Below are 27349 nucleotides of genomic sequence, written 5' to 3' on the forward strand. Positions count from 1 at the left end.
ATGGCATGGAGATCTGTTTCAAAGCAGTTTTTACATTGACAGCTGCAACGCAATAGCAAATGAACAGGATGGAGATATAAGTAAGAAGAACTGAGGTACACAAAGAAAACAAAACAGACACAAATGCTTCAGAGTACTGCAAATGCAGAAACTGACAATCCAAGAAAGCCTCAGAAAAAAATCGCTAGATAGAGGAGGACGAAAGGTATCCTGAGAACTGCAAAGCCTCTCTTACAATGATCCAGGCTTACAAAAATCCAGAATGCACTTGTTTTCTTAAGACACGCTGGTTGGGCACAAATGTGTAACTACCATGCTGGTCAGTTTGAGAGATCTAGTCTGTATAACACTGCTGCACAGCTACATAAATTGCACCACTTAATAATCTAATTGTTATGGCGCACTTTTTGTTAGTTTCATCTCGTGTAAAACTGCAAATAACCAGTACATAGATAAGAGTTAGGCAGGTAAACACAAGAATGAGAAATAAAATACACTCAAATGTACCTCTATCACTACTACAGTGGCATAATACATTCAGGTATTATAGTACAGTGCTCTGATAGGGAATTAAAATAGTTATGCGATCACAAATCAATTTAATAAACAAACAATTTGTAATCTTTTCTCAACATACATATTTAATTTCAAATACAACAGTGGTATATACATGACAGTACAAAAATATCAATTTACTCATTTAAGCAGTCAGCTGCTATCAGATCTAACATTTTTACAAATAGGTGCAGCTGTTAAAAATAATGATTTGTGTCCTATGTGACACTACTTACTTTCAAACATGAAATTACAGTAAACATGCATGGAAAGCCTAGGACCCAATAATGGTAAAAATATGGAAGAGAATAACTATGAGCTGGCTTGTACATTCAGACTAAAGTCTGAAATACAATAAGCTGCCCCGTTTTCATCATTTCACGGTCCAGAACTTAGTGGCGAAAGCATAATCAACATGTTTCCTGTGTGAATGGTGGGTGCAGTGACTGTGGGTCTGAAAGAAGAGTAAAACTGTTGGAATGGGAGAGAGCTAATACAGGGGTAGAACAAGAAGGAAAAATGGTACGAGAAAGGGGGGGGGGGTCCTAGCAATACTAACTTTCATCATTACAGTGAAATACATAGTTTTTCACAATGAATGAACTGTAAATGGTTCTGCCATTATTTAAAGGCAGTTTGCTACTACAGCTAGAGATTCTATCTGAATTTTTAACACTGAAAATCAGTATCCACTGCCAAAGTAAAAACGATGTACAAAATAAATGTATTAAACTCGTAAAAATTTTCAAAGTTATCTTTTACCTAGACTCACTATATAAATTCTGTAAAAAAGAATTGAGATTTATTAGAGGTAAATGATATGTATCCTTTACATACCATCAATTTTCTGAACCATACAAAGACACATTGAACATTACTTGCACAACACTGATGAAGCAATATTACTTTGCTGATTTTCTTTATTTCAAAGAAGGGATTGGATGAAAGTTAAGAAATGAGTGAAAGTGCACTTAGTGAGAACACTTCAATGTTTTTGCCTTTGTGTTTATATACAATTCACTTAATAATACTGTTATAAGAAAAAACATGCTTGAAGGCAATGCTATTACTGAAAAATATTATAGGAAAATGAGTACACAATTGTGCTGTACACATCTTTTATAGAAACTACAAATGTTTACCTTCTATACTTAACTGATACTGAAATGGACGGAATATGTTACATACAAAGCTCAGACAACAACTTACATCAACATATATTCATTGCCCCCATTATTTTATACCAATCAAAGTGGAGAAGAGATCATTTTACACAGGGACTGTACTTCAATTTTATGTTATTATAAATGGCTGCTGCATTGTATTCTTCAAAACTGCATAAAATAAAAAATAAATGGTGTCTGTTTTCCAAAAAGCAGATTCATTAAAGAACAGAGTCACCAGTTTTACAGAAGTTGCATTTATCAAAGTTTATAGACATTATACGTAATGGAACAGGCAGCAGCAAATTCATATTCATTAGACTGAAATTAGTTTTTGATGAAATATACATTGGTGGTGAAGTATACTGACACTGCTTACTCATTAAGGTCTTGTACTGCTGGAAAATAGAAAAAAAAAAAAAAAAAAAACATGCCAGTAAACTCCATGTGTTCTTCACAGAATTTATACACACATTGATGATGGAAACCTCACCTGCCACACTAAAACTTAAGACCTTCTCTGCAGGCAAGTTACTTTCTTTCACTCTTCGGTCTATATAATTCACTGCAGTCAAGTCATCAACTATGTATATATCACTTTGTTAGAACATTTTGCAGTCATTTTAAGTGCTAATGTAGTCTTCTATTGTCAGTTTGTTTTTGATCCCCAAAAAATGTATGAACTAATCAGAGATCACTGTTATTACTTAGCTACCATTTCTTTCTTTCATACATGTACATTTATTCCATTTTTAGTATTTTAATACAAGTTAATCTGTTTAAAAGCTATCTTAACATGGACTTGTATATCCAATCTCAACAGTAAGAAAAGTAGTCATATGTAAAATCTGAAACACTCCTGTTAAAAAAATCCTGCAAATATGATCCCAAACACAAAAATTAAAATGAGATGTGCACCAACTTCTGAACAGTACCCTGAGTAGAATTCTTCTTATACAACTTTGACAATAAAGTGTACACAACAGTGTGTACATTACAGACATCATATATATATATATATAATTTTTTCTACTAGTGTTGTATAATTATAAGACCACAAGTAGTTTAAATTACATAACCAATAGTGAACAAAATATTGGTTATGTTTTCTAGATCAACATACAGCCCACTGCCGGTTTTGGTTTGACTGATGCCAGCTTTCTGATGATAAAAGAAAAAAATATATTGTTTAAAAAATTTGCTGCTTAATGTAGTCCAGCTACATTAGTGTCATAGACATTTTATGCTTTGAGATGCTTTCAAATTACTGTGTGGGCAGCTTTCCTTGGCTCCATGTGATAAGCAGACTGTGCAGCCTCTCGTTCCCGCTTCTGTCTTTTGCGATGGACACGTCCTTCTACAAGAAATAATATTCCTGCTAAATATAGGAATACTACACCAAACACAGCCAGAGCATAAGACCATGAGATTTCATTGTGTTCCCAATTTGGTAACCAGTCACGACCATCTCCTCTTGCCCCAAATATTATTACTGCCAGTGTACCAGAGATAGCTGAAAATAATTAAGTTAACACTGTTAAAATCGCAACTGACAAACTGAAAATATTGGCAGCTTTATTAGATTACATTTCAGAGTCACCAAGACCACTTTATCACAGCTAATTCAGTACCTTAATGAATAACATTTAAAATTGTGAGCGAAGTGTGTATGGACCATAACATATAGCTAATTATTATCTAATTTGAAACTATCTAAACTGAAATGAAAGATGCACAGTACATGACAGTTGTGTTTCTTCTTTTGAGCAAATGAAGGAAAAAAGGAGAAATATACTGAAAGCAGTGAAAGACTGCAGAAAAGAACACAAATTAAAGGCACTACGCATGAAGGAAGTGAGACTGCTGAGCAAAAAGTCAACTCTTCATATTCCACTGAATTATTCATAAACTAATTTCCTCTATTTATCAGTATGGTAACCATCCAGGTTTTGTTTTTCTAAGTTAACAGTGTTCCAGGATCTCACACATGAGGGGAGTAAACAATGTTCTGAATTGCAAGGAGAACCAATAAGTCAAAGCAACATCACAAACAGACAATACTGGATTTCCTTCAATAGAGCAGGAGACTAATGTAACTATGAAACAAATTTGCAAGTTTCTTTTGTAAATGGAAGTACTGGGTTTCACATACTACTCAGATTTGGTATGCCCACAGTGATAATGGATGTTTTCAACACTATGAAGTGGCGGGAGTAAGTCTCATCTGCACTAACAACTACTTAAAAAATAGGACTTCCTGTACATGCACAAGATCATAGTCAGTTCATACAGCACAAAGAGAAATATTCACAGAAAATTATTTTGTTCATTCACATATAATACAAATTTTTTTAAAATTGTAACTACAATAAAGATGGAAGCTGAAGAATTAATTAATTAACAATTGTTTATTAATTAACATTAAATTAAATTTTACGTTTCTTGTTCAATTATTTTTACTTCAAACTAAAAAGCCCAAATATTCTAAACTTCAAGCTGGGGTAACAAAGCAAAAACTACTCAATACTCCATTATCTTAGTATTCACAGGAAGAGTACATGAAAGATGAACTGATAATCTCTGATGGATGTCATTTATCTTTAATTTCATTATGTAAAGACTGCTACTCATTAGCAGTATAAATTTTTTAAAACAAGTGCCAATGCTCTCATTAGTTGTGATTTAATTTTTGATGCATCTCCTGTACATCAGTCTTATGATCCAGAAATGCAATAAATTTCAGTTTAAAAATACTGCACACAAAATGACTCATTTTTTCTAAAATGATCTAAATAATGCTTAGGACTTTATATTAGTGCTTGCTTTTGGGCAACTTGCAAAAAAGATTTCTAATAGTTCATCAAATCAAATATACAGTCGCATACTACTCCTCTTGGTATGGCTGCAGCATTGGTGATTGTCGATAGAACAGTGTAGACATTATTATTATTGTTATTATTATTATCTGTACGGTATATGTTACATTGCAATTAGGAACTTTCGGGTAATTGAACATGTATCGATAATTACAGACTTCTGCAGTTGTATAGATACGTTTGGCTGTAGCTGTATTGCGTTGATGCACTGGTGGATATTGTGTGATACGACACCTGTAGTTGATAGTATAATTGGTATAATGTCAACTTTATCCTGATGCCAAATGTCCTTGACTTCCTCTGCCAGTTGGACGTATTTTTCAATTTTTTCTCCTGTTTTCTTCTGTATATTTGTTTTATTGGGTATGGATATTTTGATTAGTTGTGTTAATTTCTTCTTTTTATTAGTGAGTATGATGTCAGGTTTGTTACGTGGTGTTGTTTTATCTGTTATAATGGTTCTGTTCCAGTATAATTTGTATTCATCATTCTCCAGTACATTTTGTGGTGCATACTTGTATGTGGGAAAGTGTTGTTTTGTAAGTTTATGTTGTAAGGCAAGCTGTTGATGTATTATTTTTGCTACATTGTCAGGTCTTCCGGTGTATTTTGTATTTGCTAGTATTGTATATCCGCTTGTGATGTGATCTACTGTTTCAATTTGTTGTTTGCAAAGCCTGCATTTATCTGTTGTGGCATTGGGATTTTTAATAATATGCTTCCTGTAATATCTGTTGTTTATTGTTGAATCCTTCCATCTCACTGTGTATATTGCATTTTCTTAGCCATGTGTTGGATACATCTTGATCGATATGTGGCTGTGTTAGATGATACAGGTGCTTGCTATGTAGTGTTTTCTTTTTTGAATTTACTTTCTTCGTATCTGTTGATGTTGTAGAAATGGTTATGAAGCTGCAATGGTGTAGCCAAAGTGATTGCTTTGTGTATTTTGCTAGTTTCTGCTCGTTCTATAAAGAATTTTCTTAAATTGTCTACCTGTCCATAATGTAGTAAATAAAATAGAAAGAAACTTCCACATGAGAAAAATATATTAAAAACAAAGATTCCAAGACTTAACAAGCGGGAAAGTGCCGGTAGACAGGCACAATAAAAAAAAACCACACAAACACACACACAAAATTTCGGCTTTCGCAACCGGCGGTTGCTTCGTCAGGAAAGAGGGAAGGAGAAGTAAAGATGAAAGGATGTAGGTTTTAAGGGAGAGGGTAAGGATTCATTCCAATCCCGGTAGCGGGAAGACTTACCTTCGGGGGATCCATACATATACAGACACAAGCAGACATTTAAAGACATGTCTGCTTGTATATATATATAAAAAAAACAAAGATTCCAAGACTTACCAAGCGGGAAAGCGCCGGCAGACAGGCACAATGAACAAAACACACTAACACAGAATTACTAGCTTTCGCAACCGATGGTTGCTTCTTCAGGAAGGAGAGGGAAAGACGAAAGGATGTGGGTTTTAAGGGAGAGGGTAAGGAGTCATTCCAATCCCGGAAGCGGAAAGACTTCCCTTAGGGGGAAAAAAAAGGACAGGTGTACACTCGCACACACACACATATCCTTACCCTCTCCCTTAAAACCCACATCCTTTCATTTTTCCCTCTCCTTCCCTCTTTCCTGACGAAGCAACTGCCAGTTGCGAAAGCTCGTAATTCTGTGTGTGTGTGTGTGTGTTTTGTTCATGTGCCTGTCTGCCGGCGCTTTCCCGCTTGGTAAGTCTTGGAATCTTTGTTTTTAATATATTTTTCCCGTGTGGAAGTTTCTTTGTATTTTATTTACATCATCATTATATATATATATATATATATATATATATGTGTGTGTGTGTGTGTGTGTGTGTGTGTGTGTGTGTGTGTGTGTGTGTGTGTGTGTGTGTACCTATCCTTGGCACTGTGATTGTGTAAGTGCGCTGAGTGCTTCTATGTCTGTGTTACTCCATTTCACTACTCCGAATAATTAAGTCAATATTGGTATAGCATAAGTATTTTTGTTAGTCTTTGTCTATAATTTTTCTTTTAGTTCTTCCTATTTTTTGTCTGTATCCTAGATATTTATAGGCATCTGTGTTTTCCATCGCTTCTATGCAGTCACTGTGGTAATCCAATATGCAATCTTCTTGTTTAGTGTGTTTTCCCTCGACTATGCTATTTTTCTTACATTTGTCTGTTCCAAAAGCCATATTTATATCGTTGCTGAATACTTCTGTTATCTTTAGTAATTGGTTGAGTTGTTGATTTGTTGCTGCCAGTAGTTTTAGATCATCCATGTATAGCAAATGTGTTATTTTGTGTTGGTATGTTCCAGTAATATTATATCCATAATTTGTATAATTTAGCGTGTTGGATGGTGGGTTCAGAGCAAGACAGAACCAGAAAGGACTTAATGAGACTCCTTGGTATATTCCACGCTTATTCTGTATTGGCTGTGATGTGATATTATTTGAATTTGTTTGGATATTAAGTGTGGCTTTCCAATTTTTCATTACTATGTTTAGGAGCTGTATCAATTTAGGATCTACTTTGTATATTTCCAATATTTGTAGTAACCATGAGTGGTGTACACTATCAAAAGCTTTTTGGTAATCAATGTATGCATAGTGTAGTGACCTTTGTTTAGTTTAGCGTGACATGTCACCTCTGGATCTATTATCAGTTGCTCTTTACATCCTCGTGCTCCTTTGCAGCAGCCTTTTTGTTCTTCATTTATAATTTTGTTCTGTGTTGTATGTGTCATTAATTTCTGTGTAATGACTGAAGTTAATATTTTGTATATTGTTGATAGGCATGTTATGGGGCAATATTTTTCTGGGTTTGCTTCATCTTTAGTAGGTTTCAGATAAGTTATTCCATGTGTAAGTGTATCAGGGAATGTGTATGGGTCTGCAATGTAATTGTTAAATAATTTAGTTAGACGTGAATGAGTTGAGGTGAATTTCCTTAGCCAGAAATTTGCTATTTTCTCATTTCCAGGGGCTTTCCAATTGTGCGTAGAATTGATTGCTTGGGTGACTTCATGTTGCAAAATTATCACTTCAGCCATTTGTGGTATCATCTTGTATGTGTCTGTTTCGGCTTGTGTCCACCGTGCATGTCTGTTATGTTGTACTGGGTTTGACCATATGTTGCTCCAGAAGTGTTCCATGTCTGTTATGTTCAGTGGATTGTCTATTTTAATGTGTGAGTTATCTATTGTCTGGTAAAATTTCTTTTGGTTTGTGTTGAATGTTTGGTTTTGTTTCCTTCTATTTTCACTTTTTTTGTATCTTCTAAGTCGTTTGGCCAATGCCTGTAATTTCTGCTTCTTTTCATCTAATTGCTCTATCGCTTCTTGTTGTGAGATTTTACCAAACCTTTTTCGTTTTTTGTCTGATATTTCATTTGTTATAAATTATGTTAGCTGTCCGATGTCACTTCTCAGTTTTTCTCTTCTGATCTGTGGGTTTCTTCTCTGTGTTGGTTGGTTCTGATCTCTGCCTAGTGTGTATATTTAGTGTAGTGGGTACTCCTATGTAAACCAATAGTTGTAACTCTTCTATAGTCATATTTTCATTTATTTTGTTGTGTGTTGATAGTTATTGTTGTTTCGATTTTTGGTGGGCTATTTGGTGGTCTATGCAAGAATGGTCCAATGTCTGTATTTGTGTATTTGTATTCTGTATATGTCAGCTGAAATTTTTCTTCTATATCTAACAAGTGTGTCACTTCGTGTTCTATTTGTGCTTGTTCTGGTGGCTGTCTTAAGATTTCGTTTTCCTCTGATTGTTTAATTGATGCGTGTTGTTCTTTGTTTGTTTGCTCTGGGATGTGTGAGTCCATTACTGTATTTTCTTCTTCTTCTGATTGCACATTATTTTGTTCCAGTATTTGTTGTACTTGTTGTTTGATGTTTTCTAATTCTGACTGGGGTATCCTGTTATTTTTGATCATTGCACGGATCTGATCACCTAGTCGTTGTTCTGTTAAAAATATTAATTCTGGGTATCTGGTAATAAATGTTGTGTATACTTGTGATCTGTATCCAGTTGTGTTGGTTCCCAAGTTTGTTGCTTGGTAATAACAGAACATGAGGTGTCGATTAACTTCATCTGACGATCTCATCCTCTGTCTTTGTTTTGCTTCTATTTCCTTCTAGCGTGGTTGCACAGGAAGCATATCCTGCAAAACACCTCTATTTGGATTTAAACCATTTTCCATTTGGCTAGCAGTGTCGTTACCACTGTGAACGGGCATAGGGTTCAAGCGTCATCCCCGACCATGACAGCGCTTGTCCGAGGCTTCATTAGTTCTGTCCTGAACCAACTAATCACACTAAAAGGGAAGGTTAGGCCTATAGTTTAGGACTGTATGAATGCAGTCATTAGCAATACGTGAACACTGATAACAAATAGTAATAATCACTTACCTGCAAGAATCATGTCAGAACCAATCACAAACAACAGCAGCACAAATCTGTCATGATCTTTGCTGCAACAAGTATAAAGGGCCACTAGGAAACTTGCAATAAGCAACAATGTAAAACTCAGTGTGAAGAAAAACTGTGTAGCAACAAAGAATCCTGTAAGCAAGAAAGAAACCAAAATTTAATGTGATGCCAACACATTTGATTCATAATTCAGTAGCCTCAGTTTAGACACACTAAAAAGATAATTTTAAGCAGCAAAAACAAAATACATTTTGTAGTAAAAAGTGACATAAATAGAGTTTAATGATTATATAAAATGAGGAAAGAACTAACCATAATTTTCATTTAGGACATTAGCATTGTAAAGAAGTACTTTTCCCTTTAAGTGCACACGTGCATCACAGCACAACATAGCTTTTATTTATTACTGCAGATGAATTCTTATATTGAGTAAAATTAGAAGTAAAGGAAGTAATTTTTAAATTTCAAATGACGATTGTCTTTATGCATTTGGTGCTATTAGATAGTGATGTGAATATTTATGATAAAACAAATCAGGGAGTATAAGAATGGACATAATGTATAACAAGTTGTCTGAAAAGATTAAGGCACGAGGTTGAGGAGGAGATACAGATTAAGACTCTAGATTCTAATTGTTCTTTTCTGTGCAGTGAAGACATTTTTCATGTTGGTATGCATTACTGAATGAAAATAACTGAAATATGCAGACTTTTAGGTACTGCAAACACCAAAATGGGAGATCATTCTTAAAGCACATGATATGCCTATCTACATGAACACTCAACATTTGTAAGAAATACACTTGCATTATTATATGTTCATAATGGATAATAATTACCGTTTCTGTCTTCTTGTGGTTTGCATGGAAGTGAATGACACCTATATTTCTTAGATTAGCCAAAAGTGAGCTGACTGCAAACAAGTCACAACTTACTCAAGTTAACCATTTGCATCAGACTTTTATTTCATAACAGATGTATTATCTATTGTAATGACTGTATTGCAAGCAAAAATTGTGAAATTACATTTTTTGCTAATGGGCAGAGGCAGATAATTCGCAGTAATTTTTGAAAGGATTTCTTGTCGAGAAATATAGTGCTCTTGCTAAAACTGATTAAAAACAGTCTTTACCATAACAAAATAATGGTTATCTATTTCGGTCAGAATGTGACAATCTTCAGACCATTTATACCATGATGGAAGGTGGATAGTAGACGTTTGTGAAATCGTAGCAGTTCATCATTCACTGCCACCGTCTACCATCATGGTATAAATGCTCTGAAGATGGTCACATCCTGGTAGCCAAGTTGTAAATAAATATTTTACTGTGGTCAGACTGTTTTAATCCATTTTTTAAAGATCATTTACAGGTTTTAGGAACAGCAAGGGTGAAAGTGCAGAACCTTGATAGGCCCAATGCTGTATAATGCCCCACAGAGGACACCACATCTTGGGATGTGCCATTTGAGACATTACTAACTTTTGCCTTCAAGGGATGATGCTAACCAGTTATCTACAGGATCTCTAACAGACCTTACTCAGAAATATTTTGTGATCTACACAATGAAACAGAAACTGGCAATTTCTTAGTGTTTACACTGTTAGAGATTCTAACAAACCTACATTTCTGGCATTTGTAGACATAGAGAAAGCTTTTGACAATGTTGACTAGAATACTCTCTTTCAAATTCTAAAGATGGCAGGGGTCAAATACAGGGAGCGAAAAGCTATTTACAATTTGTACAGAAACCAGATTGCAGTTATAGGAGTCGAGGGGCTTGAAAGGGAAGCAGCGGTTGGGAAGGGAGTGAGACAGGGTTGTAGCCTGTCCCCGATGTTATTCAATCTGTATATTGAGCAAGCAGTAAAGGAAACAAAAGAAAAATTCAGAGTAGGTATTAAAATTCATGGAGAAGAAATAAAAACTTTGAGGCTCGCCGATGAGATTGTAATTATGTCACAGACAGCAAAGGACTTGGAAGAGCAGTTGAACGGAATGGACAGTGTCTTGAAAGTAGGATATAAGATGAATACCAACAAAAGCAAAACGATGATAATGGAATGTAGTTTGAATTAAATCGGGTGATGCTGAATGAATTAGATTAGGAAATGAGACAGTTAAAGTAGTAAATGAGTTTTGCTGTTTGGGGAGCAAAATAACTGATGATGGTCGAAGTAGAGAGGATATAAAATGTAGACTGACAATGGCAAGAAAAGCGTTTCTGAAGAAGAGAAATTTGTAAACATCGGATATAGATTTAAGTGTGAGGAAGTTGTTTCTGAAAGTATTTGTATGGAGTGTAGCCATGTATGGAAGTGAAACATGGACGATAAATAGTTTGGACAAAAAGAGAATAGAAGCTTTCGAAATGTGGTGCTACAGAAGAATGCTGAAAATTAGATGGGTAGATCACATAACTAATGAGGTGGTACTGAATAGAACTGGGGAGAAGAGGAGTTTGTGGCACAACTTGACAAGAAGGGGGGACAGGTTGGTAGGACATGTTCTGAGGCATCAAGGGATCACAAATTTAGCATTGGAGGGCAGTGTGGAGGGTAAAAATCGTAGAGGGAGACCAAGAGATAAATACACTAAGCAGATTCAGAAGGATGTAGGTTGCAGTAATTACTGGGAGATGAAGAAGCTTGCACAGGATAGATTAGCATGGAGAGCTGCATCAAACCAGTCTCAGGACTGAAGACAACAACAACAACAACAACGCATCAATTATGAATGAGAAGATTGTTCGATTTACAGAGTCCTGTTTGCCAAAACGAAACTGTCAGAGTGAATAATTTTTAGGTTTTTCACTTTTTCAACAATTGTGATGTTATTTAAGGCATGGGTGGGCGATAGTTTGACACACTGGCAACATCCTCAGTTTTGTAAAGAAGCCTAACAGCATTCTTTCCTGAACATCATCTTTTTGCAGAAGGATGTTGCAAAGGGGCAGAGATTTACATATTTCATTTCAGTAGGCCTTCACCAGCTTTCTGGAAATATCTACACCAGTAGAGCTTTTACATTTCAACACATGTATTTTGTCAACAGTTACATGGATACATTTATATGATTGAATGGTTCATGGAAATTAAGTTTCAGCACATTTGTAGTGTTATCTGCAAAACCACTGCAACCTAACTGTGCAATGACAGTTAAAAAGTACTTGTTAAAAAATTTCAGCAACTTATTTCTTGTCAGCTATTTCGGAATTGTTACTACTTGAGACAGTGTTTCTCTCTTACCTGGAGGAAGTAGTCCCAGTTTCTCTAAATTTTCAGTATGACTTTCAAGTCTGCTGCTGGATTGCATTTTGTATCCCACAATTACTGCTGACAATTGCTACCTGCCAGCAGTAGCAAGCAGCAACCACTTAACAATGGCAAGCAGTTTCCTTGAGGAAATATTGTGGAATATACTAAATGTGATCCAGCAGCAGACTCAAGAGCCAGATGTTGAACATATGTTGGGTAAATTGGAAGAGTCGCATTTTCATTTCATTACCTGAATTGGTTATTTCTGTTATTATGTATATAGTTCTAAATTTCTACTTAGTCTGGCTAGGGTTCTGCAACACTACTTCCAACATTTTAGCTGTGCAAGTTTAGCAGAATTACAATTTTCCTGATTTTATTGTTTCTTCTACTACTATTATTATTATTATTATTATTATCATTATCATCATCATCATATGTGTGACTTGAATGTGTTGCATAATGTTCTCAGACGTAACAGTACAATAAAAAAATAAATAAATAAATAAATAAAAACAACTGTAATATTGTAACGTATCTGGAAGCATTAAGTAACTCATATCACGAAAACAAAGTGTAATGATGTATTGCATTAAAACAAACAGCTTTATATTTAATTGTAGCAACTGACCACATTCTGGCGTTTGACTTTCCAAAGGAGTGCTAGTAAGTGCGCCGTCTCACTATGTGACAAATAAGAAAATCCACATCAGAATCCCCAACTACTGTCAAAGGATATTTCTTCTGTTTAAGTACCTTAATGACATTTGATCTGATTTCAAATAAATGGAAGAAGGCTTGAAACAAATTTTACAGTTTTAACAAAATTACAAGAAGGAAAGTTGTTACTCACCACACCTCGTGTGTGTGTGTGTGTGTGTGTGTGTGTGTGTGTGTGTGTGTGTGTGTGTGTGTGTGTGTGTGTGTGTGTGTGTCGTCTATTGTTAACGAAGGCCTTACTCGCCAAAAGCTTTATTTGTGACAGTATTTTTGCTGTGCCTATCTGCGACCCAGCATCTCTGTTATATGGTGAGTAGCAACTTTCCTTTTCATAATATTGTTAATTTCCATCCTGGATTTTCTGTTGTTTGTTAATTACATTAAGACTGACAGAATGAACATGATTTATTGCTATAGTTGTCAATTTGGAATCAGTTTCTGATGTCTTCAAACACACATTTCAATGTGTAGGTGCATTCAAAATTTCTATGCATATGTTTTCTGCAATAGCTAAAAACATACCATACTTGGGAACACAACATTTTTCAGTGCCAGCTTGCAGAAACTGTAAATATCTTATTGTTGCAAGTCAGCCCCAAACAAATTACGCTACTACTAGAATTTACTTCCACTTGTGGGTATAGTACTTTTTGCAGGTTGTAGTATTGGGTCAAATCTTACTGGAGTTGGTCCATTTCACAAATTAGATGCATTTAGGGCAATCGCCGATGTGTTTTTGTCATTGTTTTTTGGAGAGTGTAAAGTTTTTGTAACTATGTCATTAAAAAGTGTATCTAAATTAAAATAATGGGAAACCTAATAAACCACAACTGAGGTTTCAATTTAAACAAGACTTGTGGTTCAGCAATAGATTTATTAAGATTTCGTCATGGGCATCATCCAGCTTAGCTGGAAAACACTGAATGTGCGTTATAACAACAGTGCACCCTCTGAAAAAAAAAAACGAGCTTCGAGCGACGTAGCAGGTGCTGGGAGTCAAGCCAATCTATAAATAGTGGTGTTGAGAATGCTGAACAGTGTGGTTGTACATAAGTACACATAACAACAAAGCTCACAGCAACTGGAGAATGTATTATGTATAAAATAGAATTGGCAACTTGGCTGAATAACTGAAAGCAATGCTAAACACTATGAGAGTGCTGCAAAAACAATTTTCTAAGCCTTAATTATTTCTTCTGTAGCCCAGCCCAACAATGTCTAATGTCTTAATCACAAATCTAAACATGCACCCACTTCTTGAGAGAACTGGAGTGTGTTTGCTGCACTATTTCTCAGTGACATATCAAACTTCACACAAACTGAAAACAATATCCACACATACTTTCGAGCTCTTGCTCACACAACAGACAGACAATGATACAGCCAACCACACAAACATTCCCGTGGCAAGATTTATTATTGAATTACTGAAAGCAGTTGCCTGGCAGATATAGATGGGAAGGATATAGGGAAGTATGCACAAGGCAAGGAGGGAACACATGGATACAATGATGGTAATGAGTCCAGACCATCAAAATGTCATCAATGAATCTCAACCAAACAAGATGCTTTAGGTATTGATTGAATAGGAAGGATTCCTCCAGATGTCCCATAAATAAGTTAGCACAGTTAGCACAGGTACTCAAGGCTGTAATGTGGATGTGTTCATAGATGTAGCCTTCAAAAGTGAAATAATTTGTGGGTCAAGATGCAATTAGGAGAATTAGGAAATGAGCTATGGGTTTGGTATTAGGAGAATGTTGGGAGAGGTAGTGGTCTGTGGCCACAAAGGAACTTGTAGGGTTGGATTCGTGGAGTAGGTAAAAGGTAGGAGTGGGAAAGGGGGGGGGGGGGGTGATTGCTGGTGTGAGGAGAGAGATGGATTTAGCTGTCAAGTTGTGGACTGGACCTGAGACCTTAGGAGTTGCTAGAGGTCATGATGGGATGGGATGGGATATTTTTGGTGGAGACCCTCGGCCACATAGTCCTATAATTCATCACTGTGGTTTTGAGGTTATGGATAGCTGTGTGTGAGGGATTTGCGAAAAGGTGAGGCTACATTAGAAGGAATGCCTGAAAGATTACCTGGGGACGACAGATGATGATTGAAGAGGAGGATCACGATTGGAGGAATGTTGGAACAGTTTTAAACAAGGTTCTTTGTGGATTTTTGGTTGGCCCTTGTCCGTGGGGTGTGTGAAGAAGAACGAAAGGAGGGGGGGGGGGGAGAGGGAGGGAGAGAGAGAGAGAGAGAGAGAGAGAGAGAGAGAGAGAGAGAGAGAGAGAGAAGAGGTGTGGCCATTCCCAAGTCCAGTATGGTTGAACTTAGGTTTTGAGACTGAGACTTCTGCAGGTGTCAGTTTCTGTGCTCCTCATGTCAGTCCACTACAGGTGAGTGGTTCCTTTACCTTATTTTATGTGTTGTTCCATCCAGAAATTTCCATCACTGATACAAATTTTACACAAATGTTTCCCACAAATCCAATATTACGATATGCTCTAAAAATTACTTATGTAGGCCATAATATTGTGTCCCATTTCAGGTTATTGTTTTAAGTGTTGGCGTATCACGTGAAATCTCCAATGCAGTAGCTAGTTATGACTTATTGTCTGTCCTTCAGTTCTGAGACTTCAAATTTGTAATATGTTACACTGTTCAAAACACAAATGCAATGAAAATAATTTACCTCTTGTAACGAGGGGCAGTATATTGTTTTTGAATAAGCAAAAGAAGTAAGTATAAATTAAAGCAATCTTCAAAAATAATGATGAATGCAAGTCAGTGATCATCCTCAATTCAGCCAATATTGACAACCTGCAGAGTTGTTATTCACTTACATTGAGGTGCCAATAGTCATGGGATACCTCCTAATATCATGTTGGGCCACCTTTCGCGTGGCATAGTGCAGCTACTCGACATGGCATGGACTCAACAAGTCGCTGGAAGAAATATTAAATCACGCTGCCTCTATAGCTATCCATAATTGCAAAAGTGTTGCCAGTGCAGGAATTTGGGCACTAACTGAAAACAATTATGTCCCATAAATGATTTATGGGATTTATGTTGGCCGATCTGGATGGCCAAATGGTTCTCTCAAACTGTCCAGAATGTCCCTCAAACCAACTGTGAACAACTGTGGCCTGGTGACACGACACTCTCATCCATAACAATCCCATTGTTGTTTGGGAATATAACATACATGAATGGCATTAAATTATCTCCAAGTAGCTGAACATCCAAAGAAACCAGCCCATTCCATGTAAACACAGCCTACACCATTATGCAGCCACTACCAATTTGCACAGTGCCTTGTTAAAAACTTGGGATGATGGGTTAGTGAGGTCTGCGCCACACTTGAACCTTACATTATCTCATACCAACTAAAATCTGAACTCGTCTAACCAGGACATGGTTTTGCAATCATCCAGGGTCCACCCGATATAATCATGAGCCCAGGCCAGGCACTGCAGGTGATGTCTTGCTGTTGGAAACACCTCATATTGGTTGTTTGCTGCCATAGCCCCATTAATGCCCAATTTTGTCACACTCTCATAACAGTTATTGTACACCCCACATTGATTTCTGTGGTTACTTCACGCAGTGTTGCTTGCCTGTTAGCACTAACAACTCTATGCAAACACCAATGCTCTAGGTCATTAAGTGAAGGCTGTGGGCCACTGCACTGTCTGTGGTGAGAGGGAATGCCTGAAATTTGGTATTCTCGACGCTCTGTGGATCTCGGAATATTGAATCCCCCTCCCCCCTTCTCCAGTTTCCAAAATTAAAAGTTCCATGTGTCGCACTTCAACTACTATTCCACATTCAAACTCGCCAATTCCCATCATATGGCCCAAATCAGGTCAGGAACATTTTAACATTAATCACCTTATTACACGACAGCGCCTCCAATGCACTGCCCTTTTACACCTTGTGTATGCAATACTACCACCATCTGTATAAGTGCATATTGCTGTCTCGCCACTTTTGTCACTTCTGTGTATTGTAAACTTCCTTTGTCACATTGGATGCTTTGTTTTGAAAAGCAGCCTATTTAGTTTATTAAAAGCACTAAAGAATTAAAATGATCTATTCTTTATTTCTTTTGCTGCACAATAACTACCATGAATTGAAAAATTCATCACCTAATATTAAATTCTTCCGTTCACTGTTTCATTTCTTAATTTTTCACTATGTCATTGAAGTGTGTAGAAACTATTCATTACCATACAAAACTTTTGATCATGACTTCCAAACTGTACACCAGGCACTCTAGGTCATTTTGACTCTTGAACAAAGCTCCAGACTCCAAAGGAATCCCTGTCAGATTCTGTACTGAATCTGTGACTGAGTTGGCACCTCTTCTCACTATAATCTATCATAGATCCCTCGGCCAAAAAACCATGCCCAGTTCTTGGAAGAAGGAACAGGTCATACTCGCCTACTGGAAGATTAGTAGAAGTGAGCCATGAAACTGCTACCCAATACCCTTGACATTGATTGGTTGTAGAATCCTAGAACATGTTCTGAGCTCAAACATAGTGAGGTATCTTGAACAGAATGACCACCTCAATGTCAACAGCATGTTTTTCGAAAACATCGATCATGTGAAACCCAACTCACACTTACCTCACATGGCATACTGAAAGCTTCGGCAAACAGGTAAATGCAGTGTTTCTTGATTTACTAAAAGCATTCAACTCAGTACCGCACCTATGCTTATTGTTAAAAAACGAAAATATGGGGTATCCAGTGAAATTTGTGACTGATTTTGGTAGGGTGGGCACAGCATGTTATCTTGGATGGAGAGTCATCACCAGATGCAGAAGTAACTTCGGGTGTGCCCCAGGGAAGTGTGTTGGGGTTCTTGCTGTTCATATTGTATGTTAATGACCAGGCAGACATCATTAATAGTAAAATCAGGCTTTTTCTAGATGATGGCAGTTACCTATGAAGGAGTACTATCTGAGAGAAGCTGCATAAATATTCAGTTAGATCTTGAGAAGCTTTCAGCATGATGCACAGATTGGCAATTTGCTCTAAATGTTCAGAAATGTAAAATTTTGCACTTCAGGAAACAAAAAAATGTAGTATCTTATGACTATAATGTCAATGAGTCACTGTTAAATCAGCCCTCTCATAGAAGTACCTGAGTGTGAACTTTGTATGGATAAGAAATGGGATGATCCCATAGGTACAGTCGTGAGTAAAGCAGGTGGTAGTCTTCGTGTTTTTATTATTATTATTATTTTCTTTTTTTGAGAATACTGGGGTAATACAATCAGTCTACAAAAGACACTGCTTACAAATCACTCATGTTACCCATCCTAGAATATTGCTCAAGCGTGTGAGTCCTGTACCAGTTAAGACTAACAGGAAATATTGAATATATACAGAGAAGGGCAGCACGAATGGTTACAGGTTTGTTTAATCCATGGGAGAGTGTTACAGAGATACTGAGGGAACTGAAATGACAGAGTCTTCAAGAGAGAAATAAACTATCCCACGAAAGTCCATTAACAAAGTTTCAAGAACTGGCTTAAAATTTTTACTCACACAGCAATTATGAGGATAAGATTATAATAATTACTGGGTGCACAGAGGGATTCAAACAAATGTCCTTCTCAGGCTCCATACGTGAATGGAACAGTAAGAAACTCTAATAACTGGTACACTGAGATGTACCCTCTGCCATGCACATCAGTGGTCCGTTGAGTATAGATGTAGATGCTACATTATCAACAGCCAAGTTCTTCCTTTGCTTGATTAAAATCCAATATTTTTCCTATATGTTAGTGATAATACTTGTGAATTGCATTATGTACCCTTCTGTCTCCTTTCGTGTGGTGTAAAGAGGTTACTGTATTGTTCCAATTCTCAGACATTTCTTTCCCTCCGCAGATATCATGTAAACAATTTTGCAAGTTCCTTTGTATTACCCTGCCTCCACCTTTAACCATTTCTACTGCAATACCATCATATACAGGCAACTTTCCTTTTTTTTCCATACCTTGGTAGTATTTGTATAACGTACCTGGTTTTCATTATTAACTACCAGTGTTTCTTGTTAATCTCTTAAACTAAAATAAACACTTTGAAAAATCATGGAATAATTGCACAATTCTATCTATATCGTTAGATACTGTACCACCTGCCATCTTGCAGCTGAAATGTGATGTCTGCCATAAATGAATTTATGTTTTCAATTGGTTCTCTTATCACATTTTTGTAGTATCATCTCTCATAGTCTTAAAGATCCTTCCAAACAGTTTTAATTCAATGCATTCTATCATGTTCCTGTAGTTTTTTCCTCGATACTATGCCTTCTCTTTAATAACTGCCTACTCCATTTGGTACTTTATTTTTTTAAAAGTGCAATTTTTTTGGTTTTTGTTAAATAACTGCGGTTTTTGGCCATGCCTATATAACATTTGTTTTCGAGATGTTGAACTTTTTGAATAACTTGGTCTAACATGTTAAATTACCGTTATAAGCAACCATAATAATCATATGGCACTGTCACCTGGAAATTTGTACTTCGTTTCTGATCATCTCTGGCACTTCTCAATCCCAAAGAACGAGTGTTTTGTAGTTAGGGAAACTGTTCATTGCCAATCACTGTGTGGAGTGCGTGTAACTTGTATTGTAGTATTATGTTTATGAATATCAGATGAGCACATCTGACTAAATGTCCTCAACCAATGGACAAGATATGTTTTGGGTTTTATTGATGACACCGATAGACAGCCTGATGTAATGACAAGGTATCAACTCTCCTCTCACTGTTGGCCTGGTACAGAAGTTTCTTTCACCATCAAGACTGAAGTAAGATACATCTAGGTTGATCATCATCACAGTAATGTCTGTCTGTGATCTAAATAAAAAGAGTACATACCAAAAAATTTTGGCCTGAAGATGCACCGTACATAACAGTGGTTCTAACAACAAGAATTCAAGCTTCAAATCATGTTGTACTGGTGAAGGTGTCTGCAGACACTCTTTCAGAAACATGTCACCAATTTAATTTTAAAAAATCTTACCAGTACTACAAACAAAATTTCCATATTTTAACATAAGATAGTACTTGTACGTTTGATTGCAAAGTTAAAGTACCTGGCAAAAGCAGGTCATGAATAATGTAGTACTCTTCTTCAAAGACCCACCAGCAGCCATAAAATTTTGGGTCATACCAATGATGTATTTCTTCTAAGCCATTGAAGCATACTTGCCAAAGCCCTGCAACAAAGAATGAATGGTATCTGATTTAGAATCAAATTATCATGACATGCTTCACAAGTATGGCACATATAAAAATTGAAATTTTTACCACAAAACTTTACATTAAAGGAAATCAACTTTTTACTATATTCCTTATTTTATCCTGAAGCCCCCCCTCCCCCCCCAATTATATTGCAACTCTTTTGCTGACTCACTACTGCACAAGTCATATAAAACTTACATTCCAATGTAAAAAGTTTAGCTTAACATTAAGAAATATCAATATTTTGTTGTTGTAACAACTGGATTGCTAAATGTTGATTGCCAGCCATACAGCTTACATGCAGTTAAAAATTCTTCTTCTTAATCTCTGAAAATAAACCATATAGATGTGTAAGTTTTGAAGAACTACTCCAGACTAATAGACTCAAGAAAGGGAAAAAAATATATGATGGAAGAAGAAATCTCAGGGCTCATGTTATCCATAGGTGCCATGCTGATCAGAATGTTTCCTCTACTGCACATAGATTAGCATTTCATCAGTTTCAGTTAGTTAAGCTGAAAATGTTTGATTTTGTGGAGAGTTTATCACATGTTTTCTATCATTTAAGAATACATATATTCAGTTATGAAATTTGTTGTTAATAAGTCACGCCAATTCAAAAATAATACCAAAGTGCCCAGCTACAATACCAGAAGAAAACATGATCCTCACTACTCGGGTTAAATCTCACTTTGGAAAAGAAAGGGATGAATTATGCTGCCACAAAAAGCTTTGATCATTTACCAAATACCATTAAAAGTCTGATAGAGCCAACCAGCACATACAAGGAAATGAAAAGAACTACTTTAATGGTAACGCCTTCTACTCAATAGATGAATTTTTTGATATGAGTAGTATAAATAAAACTTAGGTTAAACTGACAAATTCCACATAATTACAAAATGTACTATTCAGGATCTATGGAACAGTTATTAATGTAATGTCCTGTATATAGTGCAAACTATAGTTACATTGAAATACAAGAGCTTAGTTTAAACTGCCACCACTAAAGTGATTATGTTCATAATTCTGAAGCAGCTGCCACATGTTGTTTGACTATCAGTTCTTCAAATATACTGGGCATCCCAGAGTGTTGGTTAGGTTGAGATATTATTGTGCTTTAGATTAGATTAGATTAATACTTGTTCCATAGATCATGAATACGACACTTCGTAATGATGTGGAACGTGTCAGGTTAATAAAAGATGTCTGTACAAGAAAATACATTACACAAAATATTGCATGACACTAATGATTAAGTTTTTTTTTTTTTTTTTTTTTTTTTACTTAGTTTATATCTAAAAATTCAGCCAATGAGTAGAAGGAGTTGTCATCTAGAAATTCTTTTAATTTATTTTTAAATGTTAGTTGGCTATCTGTCAGGCTTTTGATGCTGTTTGGTAGGTGCCCAAAGACTTTTGTGGCAGCATAATTTACCCCTTTCTGTGCCAAAGTCAGATTTAACCCTGCATAGTGAAGATCATCCTTTCTCCTGGTGTTATAGGTATGCACACTGCTATTACTTTTGAATAGGGTTGGATTATTATCAACAAATTTCATAAGGGAATATATATACTGTGAGGTTACTGTGAGGATCCCTAGATCCTTAAATAGATGTCTGCAGGATGACCGTGGGTGGGCTCCAGCAATTATTCTGATTACACGTTTTTGTGCAATGAATACTTTTCTACTCAACGATGAATTACCCCAGAATATGATGCCGTACGAAAGCAGTGAATGAAAGCAGGCATAGTAAGCTAATTTACTGAGATTCTTATCACCAAAATTTGCAATAACCCTAATAGCATACGTAGCTGAACTCAGACGTTTCAGCAGACCATCAATGTGTTGCTTCCAGTTTAACCTCTCATCAATGGACACACCTAAAAATTTTGAAAATTCTACCTTAGCTACAGACTTCTGTTCAAATTCTATATTTATTACTGGAGTTGTGCCATTTACTGTACGGAACTGCATATACTGTGTTTTATCAAAATTTAAAGAGAGTCCGTTTGCTGAGAACCACTTAATAATTTTGTGAAAAACATCATTTACAATTACATCACTTAGTTCTTGGTTTTTGGATGTTATTACTATACTTGTATCATCAGCAAAAAGAACTAACTTTGCATCTTCATCAATGTGGAATGGTAAGTCATTAGTGTATATCAAGAACAGTAAAGGACCTAAGACCGAACCCTGTGGGACCCCGTGCTTGATAGCACCCCAGTTTGAGGAATCAGCTGTTGTTTTAACATTACACGAACCACTTATTTCAACTTTCTGCATTCTTCCAGTTAAGTATGAATTAAACCATTTGTGCACTGCCCCACTCAAACCATAATGATTTAGCTTATCTAAAAGAATTCCATGATTTACACAATCAAAGGCCTTTGAGAGATCACAAAAAATTCGATTGTTGCCTCCTCAGTCACTATGCCTCATTAACTTTTCTACAGCGGTTTTCACATGTTCCTGACTACAACATTTATTTCTTAAAATTAAAATAAAATGGCATCCTGATGTTAACCAGCAAGCAGGTCATAAAAGGCTATCTTCAGTTCATAGGTACAAATCATATCATCTGTTTATCTTTCTCTCATTGATTACTTTCCTTCCAACTCCCCCCCCCCCCCCCCCCCCCCCCACGAGTATGGTTGCTGTCAATATTACTACGCCACAAAACATAACATTGCCCATATCATAAACTTTTACAAAGGCCTTAGCACAGAAACCATCATAGATATAGAGTGGGTAAATAAAACATCTTTGGCTGGCAGGAGGGCTTTGCATTGAAATCTTCAATGATTATCACAGGAGATTCTTTTCGAAAGACCTCCCACAATACCAGAAGAAATTGCAATTGTATGTAAAGGATGTGAATGGTGTCAACATTACTGTCCTGGTGCTCATGGAAGATACACGAACTGAAACTGTGAGTAGCAAAGCCACAGCAGAAATGCGACCCAGATGCTACACAGAATTTACAACCGAGTTAGCCAGTCACTGCTTGTTACTGATATCCCCATCATCTGCAAAAAGTCTGAAATTGTAAAGCTCATTTCATAAATAATGTAGAGGTTGCAACACTGTGGAGTGAACGATCCGTTGATTTGTTGGTTATGTCAGCTGTAGCGCACAGCTTGCAGAAAAAAACCGAAATTCGTTTTCCACCACCATTAGAGTGTGTGTGTGTGTGGGGGGGGGTTATAACATAAGTTATAAATGGCATACCCAAGATTCAAAGGTTGTTCATGACGGAAACTTCACATGGAGAAAACTTGACTTGAGATTCACAGGGTTTCAGTTGCCTGAGACTGCAGTCGTGTGTGTGTGTGTGTGTGTGTGTGTGTGTGTGTGTGTGTGTGTGTGTGTGTGTGTGTGGGGGGGGGGGGGGTTGTTGATGATGATGATGATGATGATGATGATGATGATGATGATGATGATGACAAAGGCCTTAATGGGCCGAAAGCTATATTGTGAGGGTCTTTCTGTTGTGTCTATCTGTGACTCAGTATCTCCGCCATATGGTAATTGTAGCAACTTTTCTTCTCATAATATTGTTAAAGTTACAATCTGATTTAGAAAGTTAAGCTTTTTTCATTAATAACTATTGATGAAACCTGGATTAAAGAGTTTGCGTTGGAGCTGAAACGAAAGTCGAATGAATGGTGGGCTCAATCTCCCAACCACTAAAAAATTTTTGTTGAGGTCTATCATCAACAGGTGATCTTCCTTTATGTTATTATGGAAACATGATGTCAAAGTGTCTTACATTTAAAAACTGAAAAGAAAAATGCATATCTATTCAACCTCAGTTGCTGCTCACTCTCCATGACAATGCTCATCCACTTGTCTCTAATGTAGTAACTGCAAAACTGTGTAAATACAGTTTTAAAGTGTTATGAATATAATAGAGGGAAACATTCCACGTGGGAAAAATATATGTAAAAACAAAGATAATGTGACTTACCAAACAAAAGCGCTGGCAGGTCTATAGACACACAAACATACACACAAAATTCAAGCTTTCGCAACCAACGGTTGCTTCTTCAGGAAAGAGGGAAGGACAGGGAAAGATGAAAGGATGTGGGTTTTAAGGGAGAGGGTAAGGAGTCATTTCAATCCCGGGAGCGGAAAGACTTGCCTTAGGGGGAAAAACGGACAGGTATACATTCGCGCACACACACACATCCATCCGCACGTACACAGACAGACATTTGTAAAGGCAAAGAGTCTTTGCCTTTACAAATGTCTGATTGTGTCTGTGTACATGCGGATGGATATATGTGTGTGTGAGTGCGCGCAAGTGTATACCTGTCCTTTTTTCCCCTTAAGGTAAGTCTTTCCGCTCCCGGGATTGGAATGACTCCTTACCCTCTCCCTTAAAACCCACATCCTTTAATCTTTCCCTGTCCTTCCCTCTTTCCTGAAGAAGCAACCGTTGGTTGCGAAAGCTTGAATTTTGTGTCTATCGACCTGCCAGTGCTTTTGTTTGGTAAGTCACATTATCTTTGTTGTTAGATATGTTTTAAAGTGTTACATCAAGAAGCCTATGGTTGTGTCATAAGTCTACCAAAATCTGACATGACCAAAGGTGAAACAATCCACTGAGGATGCCATTATTCATCACAGGATGAGCTTGCTGCTGCCACTGCCCAAGCCATTCATATGATGAACAAAGATGGCTTTTTAAATAGAGTTCTGACACTTCCTCAACCTTGGGACATGGACACTGATAAGCAGGGAGACAATACAGAAGGATGTAATGAAATCTTACAAAAATAAGAAAATGTGGTAATGAAAAGTTAGTTACATTATTTCTGAAATGAGCTTTGTATTATTATTACTCCAAAAACAATACATTATGATAAACAGGAAGGCTGATTTATTTGCAATTCTGTATAGCGTCTGACAAAGATTCCACTGGTCCATGAAGTTTTGTTTAAATTTAGCAAGTTAGCTATTTCCTAGTGCCACTAGCAGCAGCAATATCTATATCATTCATCTTGGCACTGCTGTGAGAGTTAAATTGCACCATTTCTTCTAGGTCTTCCTTTGTTAAGAAACATTTGATATTGGTTAGCAGCATTTCTATTGTAGCTGTTCTACAATAATTTCAGTTCCTGTGTCAGTTACCAGTGTCTGGGTATTAATTGTTGTGCAAATGACAGCCTTTACAAATAACCAGAATTTCTTTGGTTTTTGGAGATTTGTTCTAAGATCATGCTACTCTAGATACCACAGGTTGCATGCACTGCCTGTTTGACAGCTAATTATGTTTCATTCAGTATCTCTGTATATATAGCCCTACACATCATCTTACACCTGTCATACAATTGCCATTGTTTCTGTAGAAGTTTTTTCATTGTGACTGTGTATAATGGAGGATGTTTACTATCATGAACTGTTCTACTCAGTACATACATATCCAGTGCTTTGTCAACGACCTTCTAAACTTGAGCCACAGTTCCTGTACATGCCCCTGCCATGAGTTAAATATTTAGAGCTTCTTTTCTAGAAACAACTCCTCTGCCTCTTCATCTAGTTTATTAAACATGTAAATCTTACTACTTTTTTATTTGTCCCCTATGCCTTCGTAATCATTGTTCCTAGAACTGCCTTACAGTTACTGATAGCAGTTTCACTGTGGATATCCTCCAGTGGGTCAGGGCCATTTGTTGCCATTATAGCTCATGTACTTCCATTGCCTCATCTGCCAGTTACAAACTCATTCTCCCAATTGGTTGTGAAATGATTAGTCATCCAATGTTGATAGTGTGATTGGGAGCATTAAACTTGTGTAGCAACCAGTTCTAAGCGGAAGCCACTTCTTATTAAATATAGGCACATACAGAGAACATGAGTATGATTGGGGAACATTAAACTTCTGTAGCAACCAGTTTTGAGCAGAAGCCAGGTCTTATCAAATCTAGTCACATACAGAGAACATGCACCAGGCTCCAGTGATCATTTACTTATTACACCAAATTATGTACTTCCTGTGAAACTTTTTTCCGCACTGTCATATTCCAAAGTATTTTCAAGTTAATTAATTAATTTTGATTTAGTGGAATGTTATTTCTAAAATAGGAACAGAGATGTGTTAATCAGTCCGATGAGGCTTACTGTCTGCCAAGGCAGACAATAATTGTTTTCAATCTGAGAAAGGATAGAATCACTGCTTGGCAAGACTGAGGATCGCAAAAGTTGTTTATAAGTGAAAGTACGTTGCACAATTAATTCATCAAACATGTCAATACCTCTGTAATCCAGGTGCCTTTTGGGGCATATATACTACAAAATATTTTTATTTATGACATATCACAGCAATATAGTCAAGTAGTCTTTAACGAAAAAAATACGTAATTCACCTTCTAATACAAAACTTCACGATTTCTTCACTGGCAAAGAATTTGGCGATTTCAACTGAGTTAAAACCAAGTATCTCGAGCTGAATTTACGAAAGTATGTGCACTTGGTAACTTAAAAGGCGAAGCTTCCTCCATACAACTGTATATCACATCGCTTAAGTTACAGACGGGCATGGTTTAAAATACATTTACGGTTCAAAATTGCTGTCAGCCACTTGGCTGCACCAAATGGCTAAGATATTGTTGAAACTAATAAACGAAAAAAGGGTTATTTTCTGCGGCTGATACAATATTCCATGCAATATTAACGATATGAAATAACAAAATTAAATGTATTTTAATTTACACCAGACATGCAGCCACGCCTAATGGTAGTGTAATTGTCCTCTGTTTACCTATTCTTATGAACTTGGGGTTTTGCAATTTTCCGTCCGTTTCCAGCCAATTAGGCGTCACAAATGATATGAATATAAACAAAAATGCAAGAATACTGAACGCCACTGCTGTTTTTCCTGTCTTCGTCTTCCCCATGACTGTTGTTGTTTGCAACTGGACTGTTGATTCATAAATACGAGACGGCAGCTCCGCCATCTACTGGTGAATTTCCAGAGTTCCGAAATAGCGGGACTTTCGAAAGATTGCTGCACACGCCGCACACTATTCATAGCACATCCAAAGCATAGGAAAAAGCCTAGGCAGCC

At 36.6% G+C, this 27349-nt stretch overlaps 2 protein-coding genes across 3 annotated transcripts in view; one reads left to right on the forward strand and one right to left on the reverse strand.

Moving 5' to 3' along the window:
• Positions 1–27349, forward strand: part of LOC126337077 (uncharacterized) — a 327185-nt gene that overhangs the window by 191409 nt on the left and 108427 nt on the right. The window lies entirely within an intron of this gene.
• On the reverse strand, positions 619–27236 carry LOC126337080 (uncharacterized). The gene is made up of 4 exons (XM_050001429.1): positions 27044–27236; positions 20127–20249; positions 9020–9172; positions 619–3231 (listed from the first exon to the last, which is right to left on the reverse strand). The coding sequence occupies exons 1-4, from the start codon at positions 27177–27179 to the stop codon at positions 2978–2980; spliced, it is 666 nt and encodes a 221-aa protein (XP_049857386.1). The 5' UTR covers positions 27180–27236; the 3' UTR covers positions 619–2977.

The sequence above is a fragment of the Schistocerca gregaria genome, chromosome 2 (assembly GCF_023897955.1).
Source record: "Schistocerca gregaria isolate iqSchGreg1 chromosome 2, iqSchGreg1.2, whole genome shotgun sequence".
NCBI lineage: Eukaryota > Metazoa > Arthropoda > Insecta > Orthoptera > Acrididae > Schistocerca > Schistocerca gregaria.

Bases quoted from the DNA above. Each gene is read 5' to 3' on its own strand.
- LOC126337080 (XM_050001429.1), bottom strand. From the start codon at position 27,179: ATGGGGAAGACGAAGACAGGAAAAACAGCAGTGGCGTTCAGTATTCTT. The intron at 9,173-20,126 runs GTACTTTAACTT...TCTTGCTTACAG, and splicing joins TCATGACCTGCTTTTGCCAG to GATTCTTTGTTGCTACACAG. The intron at 3,232-9,019 runs GTAAGTGATTAT...AATTATTTTCAG, and splicing joins TTCTGACATGATTCTTGCAG to CTATCTCTGGTACACTGGCA.